The 17,800-nt window shown below is 40.1% G+C and overlaps 2 protein-coding genes across 2 annotated transcripts; one reads left to right on the top strand and one right to left on the bottom strand.

Moving 5' to 3' along the window:
- Positions 1-15: 15 nt before the first annotated feature.
- LOC148661432 (scavenger receptor cysteine-rich domain-containing protein DMBT1-like) lies at positions 16-12,835 on the top strand. Its single transcript, XM_088635171.1, has 22 exons — positions 16-139; positions 725-781; positions 926-1,073; positions 1,270-1,466; positions 2,805-2,822; positions 3,840-3,881; positions 4,428-4,541; positions 4,787-4,828; positions 4,918-5,031; positions 5,277-5,318; positions 5,863-6,003; positions 6,232-6,291; positions 6,644-6,769; positions 7,138-7,182; positions 7,434-7,556; positions 8,978-8,998; positions 9,231-9,375; positions 9,624-9,841; positions 10,473-10,648; positions 10,989-11,380; positions 11,961-12,205; positions 12,591-12,835. Exons 1-22 carry the CDS (start codon positions 79-81, stop codon positions 12,635-12,637), a joined length of 2,574 nt encoding a protein of 857 aa, XP_088491297.1. The 5' UTR covers positions 16-78; the 3' UTR covers positions 12,638-12,835.
- Positions 11,736-17,800, bottom strand: c6h10orf88 (chromosome 6 C10orf88 homolog). Its single transcript, XM_088635174.1, has 6 exons — positions 17,075-17,800; positions 16,408-16,608; positions 16,221-16,293; positions 15,714-15,914; positions 15,169-15,605; positions 11,736-13,849 (listed from the first exon to the last, which is right to left on the bottom strand). The coding sequence occupies exons 1-6, from the start codon at positions 17,212-17,214 to the stop codon at positions 13,639-13,641; spliced, it is 1,263 nt and encodes a 420-aa protein (XP_088491300.1). The 5' UTR covers positions 17,215-17,800; the 3' UTR covers positions 11,736-13,638.

The raw sequence follows: 17,800 nt of genomic DNA, 5'->3' as shown, positions 1-17,800 counted from the left end.
ACCTTTATTATTGGACAGACAGAGAAGTATATAAACGGGAACAGGACAACTCCTGCAGCACGACCACGGAGGAAGACTATGGAGACCATGGTGTTACTCCTGATCTGCACTGTGCTTGCCTTCACCCCTGCACAAGCTTGTAAGGATTTTAAATTTGTTTCTTTTCTTAGAGTTACTTTAGCACCTGATGATACTGTTTAATTTACACGTGTCCATTGGTCTTGAATAGGATTATGTAAATTATATTAAAAAACTGTGAGAAAAATACTTTTTGCTCGAAGATATTGTCATATTGCTTTTGCTATTGCTGTTTCAGTAAAAGTACAAAGAAGTAAAAGTGCTTGAAGTAATTCTTTGCTCTTAAAGGAAAATCCTGTTTAAAGCCAGTCTTAGCATATTATACAAGACAATTGCTACTGCTACCTATTTTTTTTAATTTGCTACATTGCTATGATAAAGTTCAAAAAGAACAAAGAACAAAATCTGATGGTTTTAATTCCTATCCTAAGAATGGAACAGTATTTTGTCTGGATCATTGCCAGGCTCATTGTAAATCTAGAAATATGCTGAGCGGCATTAAACACACAATAGATGAATATTGTAAATAGCATTTATTGTGTTTTTAATTAATCTTTTTATAAAATGGGGTCACATTCAAGTCTGCTACAAACCTTTCACTGAAGGTATAGAAACATTCTCCTTCTGATCCAATTTTATTTTTCAGACACTTCCTTTCCCTGGACTACATATCCTTCATCACCCCAACTTTCCACTGAAACTGGTAAATCATAAAATTTTTCAATTTAATAAGCGTCTTTGCTCATGCCAACTAGATTTCAAAAACCTCCGAGTATTTCTTTAAAAATGTGCCTTTTAGAGAACCAAATTTACCATATCTACTTTTCCCTTTCGATTTGCATTTTAGCTTGGCAGTGTGGTGGCACTCTGACCCAATCAAGAGGACAGTTCACAAGCCCCAACTATCCCCAGAGCTATCCAAACAATGCACATTGCACCTGGAACATACGAGCTAGTGGTTACCGGACTATCTACCTGGAGTTCTCTTACTTTCTGTAAGCACCTTACCATGTGGTTTGCACGCATATTACAGTGCTCTTTAAAATGCTGATGTTTTTGAGATTATTTAGCTTGTTATAACAGTGCGTGCTTGCCCAATGATTCTTCAGTTCTTTAATATAATACTGCTGAGGGCTCTTATGCTCGGGCACTGAATTTTCAGATGTTATTATTGTTTATTTTGACTCCTAGTTTGGAAACTACCCCTGGCTGTGGATATGACACAGTTTCAGTATACGATGGCCCTTCATCATCCTACCCACTTCTAGGGAGAATCTGTGGGGGACAAAAAAGAACCTACAATTCCACCCGCAATTACATGACAGTGGTTTTCGAAAGTGACTCTTCCTCTACTTACAAAGGATTTGAAGCATTCTACAGCTTTCATGGTGAGTCCAGTCTGTGCATTAAGAAATGCCACAAATAAGTCATCACCATGGCATGTAAGGATTGCAGTGTACAGCACATGGGTCTAATCCTGCTTTGTTGGTTCACACCAGGTAGTTGTACACATCTGTCTAATGAAATAGGAATATATATATAGTATGTTCCAGGAGAAGATACTTTACACATGATATGAAGTAAATTCATACTGAAGTCAGTAATAACACTTAATGTTGTCATGTCACTTCATTTTTATCCAACCATCTATTTTCTAACTGCACCCCAGGTCCGCAATTGAACCCAGGGCCCCAGTGCTGCAAGGCCACAAAGGAAAACATTGCACCTCTGTGCTGGCAACATATGAATTATTTATGATAAATTCCAATTTAAAATTAAATATCATTCTTACTGTCTGATTGTGCCACAATGAGGTTGGGGAATTAAGTCACAATCTCAATAGCACATTTACCCCTTGTAGTACTGGAGTACTGAATTGCATCAGGACCTTGTAAACGTAGTCAGGACTTGAATCAAATCTTTGAGGATGACATTGCTCGACCTGATTTGATCCTGCTAAAGCTCTGCTAAGGTGTGGTGTCACCTCTGATAAATATGAACCGTCTAATCAGCCATTATCAGCAAAATCCCCCAAATGTGCATTAGGATATACATTTTGCTTAATCAGTGAGAAGAGAAATGTGAGCACATTGAGCTCAATCATTAATTTCTTTAGAAAAAAAATGAAAAAGCATGAATTCTGAAGCTGCATATCCTAGGAAGTTTAGGGAATGCTACTGTTTCACTGAGGTCTTTGGAGGGTCAGTGTAATTCATTTGTTGCTGCATTCTGTTGTATAACTCTATTAAAACTCATGTGAGCTTTTCACTGTAGCTTCAACACTACAAACTTTTGGTACATTAAGATTTGACCGAACTACTGAAATGGTTTGTAGGAGAGGGTTTGCTATTGTTATTGCCTGATTCATGTGTTAGAAACACAATGCATTGTTGAAAATTGACTATACTCAATGATTATGATTTTTAGCAAAGTGAGTAAGCCTGGTATATTAATTATGTCAAATAAATATTTATTTACGTGAAAGACACATGTTGGAGGAACTGGGTTCTACAAAGGCACATTCAAATAAAATGTGTTTAAACTTTGAATCAATTATCTGTGAGTTCACCACTTCAGTTTTTCATTATTTTTTGTAGCAAGTTGTTAAAAAACAAATGCTTTATCACTGAAATGTAAAATATCACAATTAATATCAATGCAGCTCCATCTCAACATATTTAGTAATAATGTAAAATGTTAATGCTATCTTCTCATTTGTTTTTCAGATGTTGATTCATTCCCAGGTACTGTGATTTTATGCAAAATACCTCCTTCACCTTTCTTTTACTGTCAGACACAGTATCGTCAAAACTACTGAAGCCTATTAACACCAAGGATTAAAATAATAATTGCATTTAAATGAGAAAACATGCATTTAAACAAGGTAATATGGCATTTAAACAAGACAACATTGTGCTTAAACACAATTATCACTTTGTAGATAATATTGCTTAATATATTAAAACTTGTAATATATATGCAATAATATTATCTAATGCAAAGCAACATTGTCCTTAATAACAGAAAAATATTGTTACACTCCTCTTTGTGCAAATGAATTAAGGAACACAAATACTTTTTGTGTCTTTTGAAGTAAACATCCTGTAACTGAATATCATTTTCACAAAAACAGCAATGATACGGTTTTACAAACGTATATTATTCTTCATGTGAAACTGCAGAAACATATAGAAAGGTTGTTGTCTAATCTTTCAACATTGAACCAAATACATTTACTGTAACTTAAAAAAAGACTTATACCTACTGTTGGTTTACTGGTACTGTTACTTTTGGTCAGTCGTTGAATATTTAAGCACAAAACCCCTGAAAGCATTCAGCCTATGCTTACATCAAATACGTTTAGATTTAGAATTACAGCAAATGGCAGGACATGTGACCATTGAAACAGTACTTCTGTGTTAGTTTGCACAGACATGAATGTAAAGACATATGGGAATGCACAACAAAACCAGAAACAATTCCAGGATAGCACACAAGCCAGAGCCGTCATCTAATTTAAACACAATATTATCTTGTTTAAATGCAATTAAAAATTCCAGGTTTTCATACAAAACCTTTTCCTCTTCTGACTTTTCATATTGCTTGCAACTCTAAATTCACCTTACAGCATTACAGCCTATTCCACAACTCTTCATTATTTTATGTTGTGATGATTTTGCAAACTTTATTAACCAGTATTTGTGGAGCATTGTAGTTGTAGCTGTACTTTTATTGTAGACACCTTTCTTATCGTTCTCCAGGTTATTCTACTGCAGAGACTCAAACTACAGCTTGGTATCCAGGTACTGTGATATCTTAAGTAGTCCACATGTGCTTGAGACTAAGGGATTCCTCAGTTCTGGAAGCTGTATTTTCATTTGCATTGTTGCAGGGGTTGGTAACTTCAGTAGTACTGATCTGTTACCATGTACACCAGAAGCAGCACAAGGTGAGGAGATTCTATGTGCTTCCCAATGAGCATTGAAGTCAATCCAGGATAAAGTGAAGAGTGATGATAGTTGTGGGCTACGGGTACTGTGGGAGCAGGGCTGCACCTGCATTATACCAGAACCCCAAGCAATATGGGATACCCCTCTCAATGAGACCTGAAGTCAGCAACTTGTGTGGCCGAGAACAAAGCCCCAGAACTCCTCGACAAGAACTTCCAGCTAGTGCTGACAGCTGTCCTGACATTCAGAGCTTTCTTTTTGAGAAGTTGTATCTGCAGCTTAACACTAATACCGCGACAGATGATAGATATACTGTGGAGAGCTCTTCAGAGTATGACAGAGACTGTGACATGATTATTGCAGGTACAAGAGCATTTTCTCTTTGCTGTTTTTGTGCAGATGTCACAGCAAGCAGTAGTGGATCCTGCAGACACTATTGTGGGTACCATCTTGGCAGCTGCTCCTGCTATTCCTCCTGCAGATACTACGGTGACTGCTGCCATGACTACTATGGTAAGGCTTAAGGCTTCAGAGGAAAACAGAGACTCTACATCTGCTTTGGATCACATTTTAGAATGGAAAAACGCATTGCAATATCTACATTCACTTCCAAATAAGGAGTACCTTATATGTATATTAGAAAACAATTTCCGAAGTCAAAACAGGGGTTGAATTCAGTTTCTCATGAATTGGCTGCTCATGCAGATTAGCTGTTTAAGTGTTCTGCTGGTGGTGACAGTTTTTCTTCTTTCCTGCAGATTACTGCTACGCTACGACTCCTGATTTTGTCACCACAACAGGTACTTGACTTGACACTAACTTGTGAAGTTTTAAGCGTTGGTCATTATTGCAGGTACAAGAGCATTTTCTCTTTGCTGTTTTTGTGCAGATGTCACAGCAAGCAGTAGTGGATCCTGCAGACACTATTGTGGGTACCATCTTGGCAGCTGCTCCTGCTATTCCTCCTGCAGATACTACGGTGACTGCTGCCATGACTACTATGGTAAGGCTTAAGGCTTCAGAGGAAAACAGAGACTCTACATCTGCTTTGGATCACATTTTAGAATGGAAAAACGCATTGCAATATCTACATTCACTTCCAAATAAGGAGTACCTTATATGTATATTAGAAAACAATTTCCGAGGTCAAAACAGGGGTTGAATTCAGTTTCTCATGAATTGGCTGCTCATGCAGATTAGCTGTTTAAGTGTTCTGCTGGTGGTGACAGTTTTTCTTCTTTCCTGCAGATTACTGCTACGCTACGACTCCTGATTTTGTCACCACAACAGGTACTTGACTTGACACTAACTTGTGAAGTTTTAAGCGTTGGTCTTGTGGTTAATTTGCATACACAATACACATATGCCCCCAACAGGTTGTTTCTGAGAGCTCAAAAGGCTTCAATTTCAGGTGCTGTTGCTGAGCCACAGAGAGATTCCCTACTCAACAACATCTCTTTCAGACAGATCCCTAACTGCCACTAGCACAGCAGAATGGAGTAGTGGTTGGGGGCTCTATACTTTTTCCTGGGGTTCGTGGGTTTAAATCTTAGGTAGGACACTGCTGTCATACTTTTGTGCAAAGCACTGCTGAACATATGGTCGCTTTCCAAGTCATTGTTGTAACTGAGAATTTATTCTCAAATGACATATCTGTTTAAAGGATTAAAAAAAACACAGTTATACACAATAGCCCTTAATATTTTTTTATCTATACATTAGAGATTGAATAAATAGCATGTTTTAAACATATTTGCTAAAGACTTGTACAATACACAGATTCTAGCATCAACCATAGGTTAAGGAATAATCAAAGCAACTCTCTTTTCATTAGCTGCTGCCTTGACAACAGACAGTGGATCCTGCAGGTACAATTGTGGTTACGACTTCGGAAGCTGCTCCTGTTCTTCCTCCTGCAGTTACTATGGCAACTGCTGCCCTGACTTCTGTGGGTACTGCTCCAGCTTGGACTATGGTAAGGCTCCAGGGAGGTCCACTGGGTCACTTCATAATGAGGGAGGATTCTAGGGCACTGTAGTCCACCTGTCGAAGTCTATTTACATGTACTGTACTTTCAGTTAAAGGTTTTATTACTTACAGTTCTTATTTACTGTAAGGCAGTGCTGTATAATTGCAAATAATTATAAATTGTACTGTATAATTAAATTGCATAAATGCAATAATTATCCTTTTTCTCCTGTAGGTTACTGCTATGGAACTCCTACTCCTAGTATCCCTACTCTTCAATGGGATACTACAACAGGTACTTGGCATTTTCTGAACTTCACAGAGTTAAGAATTCTGCACTTGCTAAAATAATTTATGATATATTCTTTTCTAAGGTAAATTAAACACTAGAAATCTAATTTAAATTTCTCCCAATTCAAGTTTATTAAATTAAGTGAACATTTTGATTTCACCACATTTAAAAATTAAAAATGTATTGGTCCTTTTCTTTGTGAGTAGGTGTAAATAGTGGAATATATAGCAACATAAAAAACAAAATATATTTTTGTCTTGATACATGAGTTTATCATGTTTAATACTGTGGCAAACAGTTGTCTGTCTCTGTGATACTTGTAGCCTCTTGATAAAGTGCTACTAATTGTTTCCAGCTTCCAGTGGCTCATGCAGGAACAACTGTTATGGCTATAGTGGAAATTGCTCCTGTTCCTCCTCTTGCTCGAACCATGGCAACTGCTGTAATGACTTCTGTGACTACTGCCCATATGTGAATCACGGTAAGTAATTCTGCTGCTGTCAATCAAGAAACAGTCATCTGTCAAAGATAGGTTTTGCAGAAAGTTCCTGATCAGCAAGTACTACTAGTTTTATATTGAGTTTTAGTTCTTTTCTGGATTTAGTTTTCTCAATTTATATCCCAGCACGTAGTTATATAATACACACAAGGTAGCTCATTATCATTCTTAAAATGAAAGTAAATAAGATTAAATTGACCTTATGTTAATTAATTGATTTTGGCAAAGAAATAGTGTTCATTTTTGGTTCCAGAGGTGCTTAGCTCAGATGTGAACTGAATTGAACCAAAATGTGTTCAAACCAGATGTACTGGAACATGTTAAATAATGTGTGTTTTGTGCTCTTTCAGTTTTCTGCTACCCCATCACCACACCAACTTCGACTCCAAGTACAGGTATTCTCTCCTTGCTGTACAAGAGGAAGTGATATCAGCATAATACTTTATTTGTTTGCTTAGCTCAGGAGGTGTATTAACAGGGTTCACCAAAGAACAGTTTTTAAAGAAAGATGTTAAGAATATGGTTATTTTTACATCACAGAAAGCAGTCCTGCAGTGTTACTATTAATGTATGGAAAGTGAAGACATTTCATATTGCTACTTTATTGGGGGTACTTTGTTTATTTTTTTTAATCCACCACTTTCAGTTTGGGGATCATGCAATGGAAATTGCTATGGCCATTCTGGAAACTGCTCCTGTTCCTCCAACTGCAGTTACCATGGAAACTGCTGCAATGACTTCTGTGATTACTGCTTCAATGTGGACAGCAGTAAGTAGCAGAGCAATAATTAAACCTTTGATCATCACTTGCTAATGGATATCACAGTTTGCTTATAACAATGATCACTATATAACAAATTATAGAGGTAGACAATATATTATATTTTAGATATAATAATAATAAGAAGAAGAATGCTTTTTACAGTGGCTCTCAAAGCACTTTACAGAACAAAAATAAATAAACAGTGAAGGGAGAGAGTAGGGGCTCGGAATGTGGCAGGAAAGCAAAGGATCAGACAAAGGAGCAGTGAAATGTAAACACTTCTAAAAAAGAAGGTTTTGAGTCTTGATTTGAAAGAGTGTAGTTTAGTCTCTGATATGTATAGGGGTGGAATTCCAGAACTCTGGGGCTTAGCAGGAGAAGGCCCTGTCACCCATAGAGTGTAGATGGGCGTAGAGGTCAGACAGGAGACCAGAATTAAAAGAGCACAGGTTGCGAGGTGAGGAGTAGGATGATACCTCATAGGTATAGATAGATGAAATAAAGGCCAGCAGCCATATCACCCTGCAACTCACAACTGGCAACCCACTGAAGCTAAGCAGGTGTGAGCCTGGTCAGTACCTGGATGGGAGACCTCCTGGGAAAAACTAAGGTTGCTGCTGGAAGAGGTGTTAGTGGGGTAATCAGGGGGCACTAACCCTGCGGCTCATGTGGGTCCTAATGCCCCAGTGTAGTGACGGGGACACTATACTGTAAACAGGCGCCGTCCTTCAGATGAGACATAAAACCGAGGTCCTGACTCTCTGTGGTCATTAAAAATCCCAGGGTGTTTGTCGAAAAGAGTAGGAGTGTAGCCCCGGCATTCATGCCTCCTAATAATCCCCCTCTATGAATTGGCTACATTACTTTGTTCTCCTCCCCCCCCTTTCCCACTCCAATGGCAGGCGGAGCGACGCGCCGGTTGGAGTATTCTCGGTCGCATTTAAGCTCAAAGATTTGGTTCAAACCACCAAATGGAGACTGGTGTGCCGACAAGCGGACCCTGCTGATGCGGGATTAACGCTAGGAAAGAGAGAGAGGTATAGATAGATGAAACCTGATAGGAAACCAATGCAGGAGCTCCAGGATAGGAGGAATGTGATCACTTGCACTAGACCTGGCTGCCAATTTTGTTCAATGTGGATTCAGATGCCCCATTAAGTAGGCCATTACAGTAATCAATATGAGAGAAAATCTAATGTTCATTCTTTTTTGAGTGTGTCAACTATTTAAAAACTGTCCTTAAAAATGTTTTTCTTTGAATGCTAAAGACTGAAATGCTATGTTTTATTTATGTATAGAAATATTTGCTTATATAAATATTACAGATTGTGGCATCACAGAACTAAGTATTAATACTAAGACCAGCATTTTAAACACCTTGTCTTTCTCATCAGGGACTGATTTCATTTTCTTTTCCCCTTTTTTAGGCTACTGTTTCAACCGCCCAGGTGATTGTACTCCCAGCATATTATCTTGGGGCAACCAAGCCCTAGCTCTCACTATCACCGGAGATAGTAAAAGCAGCTTTACTACCAGAAGAACAATTATTGGTCACATAAATCTGCTTTTCCATCCTTCTGCTAAAGTGTGATATGTGCTGTTGTCTTTTGATATGTGTTTAACCTGTCCTAACTATTTAAAAAAAGAGTAATATGATAAATGGAAAACTTGTATTTCTAGGTTACTGTGGGGGTAACCTTGGTGGCTCCTCTGGTTCATTCTCAAGCCCCAATTACCCCAATAATTACAACAATGGAGCTAACTGCATATGGCACATCACAGTTCCCAATGGACAGAAAGTCTTTTTGACTTTCACTGACTTTGAGTAAGTGTGAGATTCTTCAGCATTTTCTAAACGTTGACAATCTAAAACATGTAGGCAACTAGATTTAATATTTTGGGGATAGATGCGTGTTAAAATAGTATTAATCAACTGTGTATTTTCCTCAAATGCGTCTTCTGGTAGGAAGGTCTAGATGTTGCATATAAAATCGACAAAAATGTAGCATCTCATGTACAAGGACCTCATCCATTTCAACTGAAGACAGCATTAAATATTTGTTTTCTCTTTAGACTTGAGTCATGTGGCAGCTGTGGCTGTGACTCTGTCTCTATATACGATGGACGGACAACATCTTCTTCTCCTCTGATTGCGAAGATCTGTCAGAACACGACATCAGACTCGTACCACTCAACCTCCCACTACATGACTGTGGTCTTCAGAACAGATGGCTCTGTTGTCAGAAGAGGCTTTCGGGCTATTTACAGCAGCACTGTGCCAGTAAACGGAGGTGAAACACCAAACTCAAAGCATTTAGAAAATACATTTTCCAAAATAATTCTCCTGCTGTAAAACCACTATTCCAATTTCTTCTAGAAACATTATATACTCTACATGCCCCAGTTTAAGGGATTGAGTATTGCTTTGCATTGTCCCCTCATTCCTCATTAAGACCTCAGTGAGCACTGTGAGGAACAGTACAGTGCAGTAGTACTTAAAACTGCTACCTCCCATCTTCAAGGTCTCAGGCTTTATTCCAGCCTTTGTTCGGCACTTGTCTGTAAAGTTTTTCTCCCAGCATTCATATCATGGCTATTGCTGGATCCTCTGGTTTCCTCCCAGAGACACAGAAGTTATGTTTATTTGACTACTGTAAAATGTCCCCCAAGCTCTGATCCCTGGTTCACTCAATTCACCTCTCATTAGCTGTCTGTGGGTTGAGTTGCACAGGCTCTGGTTCTGGGACTAAAGGGATAGAGCAATGTTGAATGCTAACTGAACAAGTTCAATAGAACTGAAGTATCTGAAGTGGCTGTTAGAGTATGCAGCTGATCCCAAATGTTCAAATATCACTGAGTTTCAGGACTGACAAGAAAACAGGTTCTGTAATAGGTTCTCTAATATCTCTCATCTTTGTTAAGCTCGAGTGGAGTGCTCTTCAGATGCCATGCGAGTGATCATCCAGAACTCCTACCTGGACTCCATGGGACTTACTGGCAATGATTTATACCTCAACGACCAATACTGTCGACCTGTGTTCTCTTCTTCCCACGTAACATTCAATGTTCCACTAAACAGCTGTGGGACAGTTCGAGAGGTAAACCTTTCTTTAAATTGAGTCAGTTTTTCATCCAAACACCTGTGGAGAGCGACTGCTTTATTGAGCAGGCAAATTAAAATATAGAACACGAATGTAGAGTTAATTCTCACAGTTCAAAACAGAGGACACAACTGTGGGATTTTCATGCTGTGCAGTGGTGGAACTTCATTCAAAACTTATCCTCAATTACTGTGCCTAACTAACCCAGCTGCATGAGCTGAGGGTCAGGGCTGTGCTACCTACAGTACCTGTGGGTTAGATCTTCACAAGGAGGCAGGCCAGGTTTCCGTCACTCACACATCTTTTAATGTTTCCCTCCACTTCCTCCACGGCACAGGACAGCCGCGGGCGCATCACGTACATCAACGATGTAAGGGCTTTCGTCTCCAGCTCGGGAGAGATCACACGCCAGTCCCACATGCAGCTCCGCGTGGGCTGCCGGATGCAGCAGGACACCATGGTGCAGATCATGTACGTGGCAAGGGAGCGCGTGACTGGCAACATCACCGGCTCAGGGAACTACAACGTCAAAATGGCCTTCTACACAGCCAGCAACTTCTACTACCCAGTGACTATGTCTCCCTATGTGGTGGATCTTAACCAGTTCCTCTACGTGCAAGCGCAGCTCCAGAGCAGCGACAGCAACCTGGTGATCTTCCTGGACACATGCGTGGCCTCCCCGTCTCCCACTGACTTTTTAACACGAACCTACGATCTTATTCGTGATGGGTAAGACAATTCAAACTAGGTGGAGCTGTAAGAATTCGTATAATGTTTTCAGAAGAATACAATCCTCACTTTTTTGCATATATTTGCAATTAATTCAAAATGAAGTGTGTACATGCCAGGAGTTCAAAATGCATTTACTAAATATTAGAGACACCATACTGCATTCATTAGCCTCAAAGAATTATCTAAAGTTTTGTGATAAAGACCTTGTGTCACCAGTGGACACTTAAGCTTGGAGAACTCTTCTTGAAGCGTTTTCTCTTGAATTTATTTAATGTTTTTAGTCCATCAGCAACTATTTTGGGGGATAATTAGCCATATAAATTTTACAACAAAACAAACTCTAAAAACAGGCTTTTAAAGTGCCACACGTCTTTAATTTTCATTACTTTCTTGTTAAATAAATGCTGTCCATGTTTTTGTTTTGCTAAATTAAAAACGTTACAATAACATTTACACAAATACATCTTGAATTAAGCTTCTGAACTCACTTTAGAAGAGCCTGTGTTGTGAAACCAGGGCACAAGTACCTGCATACATGTTGTGCATTTGCTCACGCACAGTCTTGTCTGTCTTGCAGCTGCAGGAAGGACAGCTCCTTTTACAGTTACGTCAGCGGTACCTCGACAGTGGCGCAGTTCAGATTCAGTGCCTTCAGGTTCATACGCTCCCATCCCTCAGTATACCTGCAGTGCAGGATTGCAGTATGCAACGCCTATGACAACTATTCACGCTGTAAACAAGGGTGCCAACCCCGCAAGAGGAGGGACCTGAGCTCCTCCCATGAGAAGACCACCGTGGTGCTGGGGCCCATCCAGCTAAGGGGTAAGATCAGGACAAGTTCCCATTGTCTGGGTCTCCATTCATACCACAGTGCAAAGAACTCAATTTTTCTGCTAAAAAAAGTTACATATAGACTGAGCTGCCAATCTAAAAGTTTCACGAGGAAGTTCAAAATGGTTTCTTTTCGTTTTGCAACATTTAGAAATTGCATTTTCTTATTCCAAAAGTGTTTTTCATGCACTGTAGCAGAAAATGGTTTTAGACTATAGACTTGTTAGAACTGTAAACCACAATGTCAAGGAATACTTTGTCCCAAGTTCATCACTCTCCTGTCATTTTGACTACCCTGTATCTTTTTCAGTGGAGAATAGCTTTTTACTTAAGTATTCCCACTCAGTGTTAAACTCAATCTTTTCCTGTTTTTCAGATCCTACAAAGCCAGACAAGGAAACCCTGGTCCAAGCAACAGTGTAACAAGTCACTGCCCAGCTTGATGCAGCCTTACTTACTATATCGGACCTAACCTTCTCTCTTTCCCTTGACCACTCAAGATCCAGTCTTTCACCTTAATGCTTTTTAGGAGATTCATTAATTTCTAACTGTTTAGCACAGAAAATACTTTTTTCCACCCTGTAATTCTATTAACCCAATAAAAAAAACACTGGCAAAACATTTCTTTTTTTGCCTCTGTGGTTTCATACAAGACTCCGTGGTGCAGATGAGACCTTATAAAGCTGTAATAAACTGTAAAATAACTGGAATCTTTGCAGTACATGGATTTCAGGTCATATGAAAACATCTGATTTAAAACTGGGCAGAAAAAGCCAAGTTTATGAGATTTCCCACTTATTTTTAGTTAAACAGGAGAGCTTCAGTCCAAAACAGTTTAAGTTCTTGGTGGTTCAGAGAAGCCCTTTAATTTGCTCTCTCTGGTGGGTGAAGAATCAGACCAACCCACGGAATTCTGTGACAGGCCTTGCATGTACAATACTGCCTAGCAAGATTGAACTAATTTATTCTTCATGATTTTTGACTGTGACACCTCCCTTTTCAGACATAATTCCAAAACTTTAATTTTCAGATGTAATGACTGCCAATCTTAGTGCTAACAAGATCCTTGGGTTAAAAAAAATAAAACTAAAAACATAGCACATAAAAGCCCTTTTCTGTTAACATGGACATGTGCAGGATTTATTAAAAGATCATCACAGGCATCTATACTGCTGTTCTTTGCTGTGATTTGTGGTATGTCACTTTTTTCCATTGTGTCTTCCCTTCTGAAAAATACCTTAAGAGCAGAAGCACCAATAAAAAAAAATGAGGATAAAAGAAACACTTTTGGACACCTGTTCTCTTCAGTGCCATCAAAGGATTAGGACGCATCTGCTACCAGTACATTTTTCAGTCACCTAAAAAGGATTTGGGATTGAAGCTTTTCACAAAGTAATAGCATTCGTGCCAGAGGTACACTCTACTCATATGTCTCCATTGAGCAGCACTGTTCTGCAGCTGCAGTGGGATTTGCCCGTCTGGACACTGTGGGGCAGTGCTGACAACACCCTGCTCTCCAGACTGTCCTGCAGGGCACTGAGGCGTTGGTCAATGTGCTCCATCAGCCTCCTCTCCATCTCCTCCAGCCGTTTCTGTAAAGCATGTTCCACAGCACGACAGCAGGAGTGATCCTGCCTGAGAAACATGCAAAGGAAACACAGACAACATTAATCTTGACTGTCACAGATTCAGGAAGCAGTCAGCTAAAACAAGGAAAGCATTATTTATGTTTTTCAGTCCCCCCCCCCCCACTACCAACAAAAATGCTGCAACATTAAGCTCAGTTCAATTACTATGCATGAAGGTTAAGAAAGGAATACTATCACTGCATCCCTCTAATACAGTGGTTCTCAAATTGAAGTACGTTAGTACGCCAGATGACCCTGGAAATTTGTTGTGTGCACTGAGAAATTGGGAATTAAAACTTGAATAATTAAAAATCATGTACATTTTTCATCTGTAATTTACTTCATTGGTTTCAGAAAGCTTGAGAAGGGTTTTCATATTTTCTATTTAAATAAAATTAGTTTATGTGTCAAATACACTGCCAACGTACTTAGCTACGTCAATACAGAGCGCACGCTAATACTTGAGTGGACACAAGAGCTACTATGTATATACCATTGTATAGGAATGCGTGCTACACACCTTAGTCACCAACTGTATTAAAAGAAGTGATCTTTAGCAAATATGTAGGTAGGAGGACGTGCGTGATTTTGGAACACTGCCAACCTTGTAAGCACAGGAAAGCGTGATAGATAACAGAAAAATATTTAAGGACTGTTAAATTACCTTGAGAAAAATACTTCTATGAGCATCTATGTGTGTTTTACTCCCATGTGCATGAAATAAAACTTTTTTACTTCTGAGACAGACTCCTGACTGTCTTTTAAGGGGAAACAGGGACAAATTTCTCCAACAGCGCCACATTTGCCAACAGAACAATGGGTTGCAAATGAGCACCTTGCAAAAATCAAGCATTATGTCATGGCTGAAAGGAACAGACGCCAAGAGTACCGACGCCAGCTCAGATAGATCACTCACACTGTTGAGAATGAGGAGGATTATACATCGGCCACCGACACTAGCTCTGCTGCTGAACCCGACACTTGCTAGTGTTAGCAAGCGTCGGAAAAGGGCTACAAGGCGGTACGATCCAAATTATCTAAGTGCTAATTGCTATTTTTATTATATGTATGTTTGCGTGTGTGCGCACGCGCATGTTGGTCATTGAGATTCTCTGGGGTTCCTATGAGAAGATGACTTGTAGGTGGTACTTGGATGCTTTGGTTTGATCAGGGATGGTACTTGGTCCAAAAAGTTTGAGAACCACTGCTCTAATACATTACAATGGAAATGTTTGACATCTTGAAGGAATCATGTGAATGATTATAGGCTTAACACATATTTAAATAGATCCTGTAACAATGTACTCATATTAACTTCATACTCACTGGAGCTCTGAGGCTGGCTTGTTCACAGGTATGCTGTCCTCAATGCGCAGCTGTGTTACCTGACCACACACGCTCTGTAGGACAGGTAGCAATTCAGGGCTAAAGCTACACTGCTTCCTCCTGGCCTGACCGTTCAGAAAGGATGATATCACATCTGTATATATCTGTTCAGAAGAATTAGTATTCACTGTTGGAAGCTGCTGTTCTCCAGTGGCTGAAGTCTTCTCTATGCAGGTACTATTCACAATGCTGGGAGCATCACCGCTTTCTGACTCGCTCTCTTGGGCAGGCAATGGATCTGTGCACTGGATGTCCCTGAAGGTGTGCAAGTCTGTGTGTGCTGTTGATCGGGACTCTGAGCCTCCTTTCAGCAGAGCTGCCAGTGGTCCACTGCCCAACAGAAGAGGCAGAAATCCCCCCAGGGCATCAGGTTTATTCTGGAAAAATGAAAGGTGTCGTATTAGTCTTCATGTAATGCAAGCCATCATAAAACAGTCTGCTGAACTCCTCACACTTGCAAACAGCCTTGTGTTTATATCCTCTACCTCCTGCTGAAACTGCACCATGTCCATGAGGTTCTGCGCTCCGGGAGAGAGGGTGGTACCCATGGACTCCATCATGGCCCGCACACGCTGCAGGTCAATGCTGCTCCCAACACAAGGGGGGCTCCCCAGTTTCCCAGCAGGCTTCACTCCCACTACGATCCTACTGATTCCCACTTTCTTTCTGCCACCAAGGGACAGCAGCTGAGCAAAGAGAAACACACCAGTTAAAAACACTTCAGTTTTATCATCCCATAAAAGAGCCAACAAAAAAAACAGCAATGAAGTGTATTTGGGGGGATGTTGATGTAGAAAACAAAACACAAAAAGCGGTTTTATGTTGAGACTGATGACAAGGTTTAGTCGGTACGAACTTTACTAAACACTAATACACAGATAGTTTAGGTAATATATCCTCAATGGCCATGCTGCTAAATCATTTTTTGTTTCCTGCTCCTCCTGTTTACAGATAACTTCCGACAACATTAGAGACACAACGTAGGAACTTACCTTCACTTCACAAGATCTAGAAGGACTGTCTAATTTTAGTTGTTTCCGATACAAGGAAATGCTGCCGCTAACACTGAAAAGACAAGAAAAAGAACCCCGAATGTTTCTTCCGATCAGCTGCATTTCAACCGTTATCAGCGATCACATTAGTAAGAGCGGTTATCGAGACAGAAAAGCAAGGGCGCACCCGTTGATTTGCAGGCTGCTAACTCGCTCGCCTCGGCAGGTACCGCAGTACTCGGACCCACAATACACTTCCATGGTCCGCGCCTCACTCACGACCTGCAGCCAGGCCATGTCAGAGCAAGAGCCGGGGGCGCACTGCAGTCGCAGCTCGCAGGGGAGCAGTTCGTCCTCGGGGTCCTGCTGTAGGAACACAGGAACGGTCCTGCACAGAAAGACGAGTACAAACCAACACTGCGCTCAGGTACACTGGTGAAAAGCAGCAAATTGTCCAGAGTCGCACAGTGTGACCATAAAAAAACTCCCGCGACAACGAGAAGAGTTGTGGACATATCCGATTTCCTGCCAATATTAACTGATTCTAATTCCATGATGGTAACATCTGACTTTCGCATTTAAAGAGTATGAACTCAGCGAACGTTGTCTAGGTCTGCGATACAATGTGGAGAACCTCCTCTGTTGGCAGTTGCTGGTCAGTACAATGAAACGAATACTTCTCTCTCATAAACGTTGGGGGCGATAATCTAATTTTTACACAAAAGCAAAAGATAACATCGGAACTAAAAGAATAATTACAAGATGTAAACATTTATTTCTCTCGGTTACACTTTACAGTAAAAGCCTATGATATTGAATGACGGCCAAATGCTTAGAAATTAGAAATTACTTACTCGCCGTCTTCGGGGTAATCCCCAGGGTTGTTCCCGGTTTGGAGAGACAAGATGTCTTCATGAGAAGACGAAGAGAAAACCCAGGACGAGTGCGCCGTGACCAGTCCATCTTTACTGCCGATCACACACTGGCTGGCCATCTTTGGTTAAAGTAACCAGACACCGTCCCTACTCCAGTCCGTGACTCCCAGCATGCATGGTTCAAACAAACCGAAAGCTAATAATACTTTGGAAAATCCAAATAAAAGAACGAAGGATTTTAAACCTGATTATAAAATGTTACTTTAAAAGGCAAGAATTCCCTTCCTTGACAGCGGCGTTCAACATGCTTTCCTGCTATTTTGGTGCCGATAACCGTGCTTTGACTCACACAGAATCCTAAACGTTATTTACCTTCCACTTTGTAACCTGTCATTACTCAGCATCGCCGACAACCGAAGCAAAATAATGAAACTACCCAGCGATTAGTAAATTATTAAAATCTCAGTCAGTGATTAAACCTGGGTATTGTAATTATCTCACCGTTAAATATCACACACCGATTAATTTCTCTATCAGTAAAGACATTTTTTTAAGTTCATTTTAGTATAATAAGGTACATCTTTGCATATTATCACAGAAAGAGACCAGGCGAAGTTAAACCAGAAGAAAACAGCTCACTTAACAGATTTACTAAAATCATCAGAGCAGCGACGCCTCTCCAAAAAGACCCAAATCTATAGGGTG

The sequence above is a fragment of the Lepisosteus platostomus genome, chromosome 6 (assembly GCF_059453375.1).
Source record: "Lepisosteus platostomus isolate fLepPlt1 chromosome 6, fLepPlt1.hap1, whole genome shotgun sequence".
Classification (NCBI taxonomy): Eukaryota; Metazoa; Chordata; class Actinopteri; order Semionotiformes; family Lepisosteidae; genus Lepisosteus; species Lepisosteus platostomus.
Note: the sequence above shows the minus strand (reverse complement) of the source record. Positions and strands in the feature narration are given on the sequence as shown.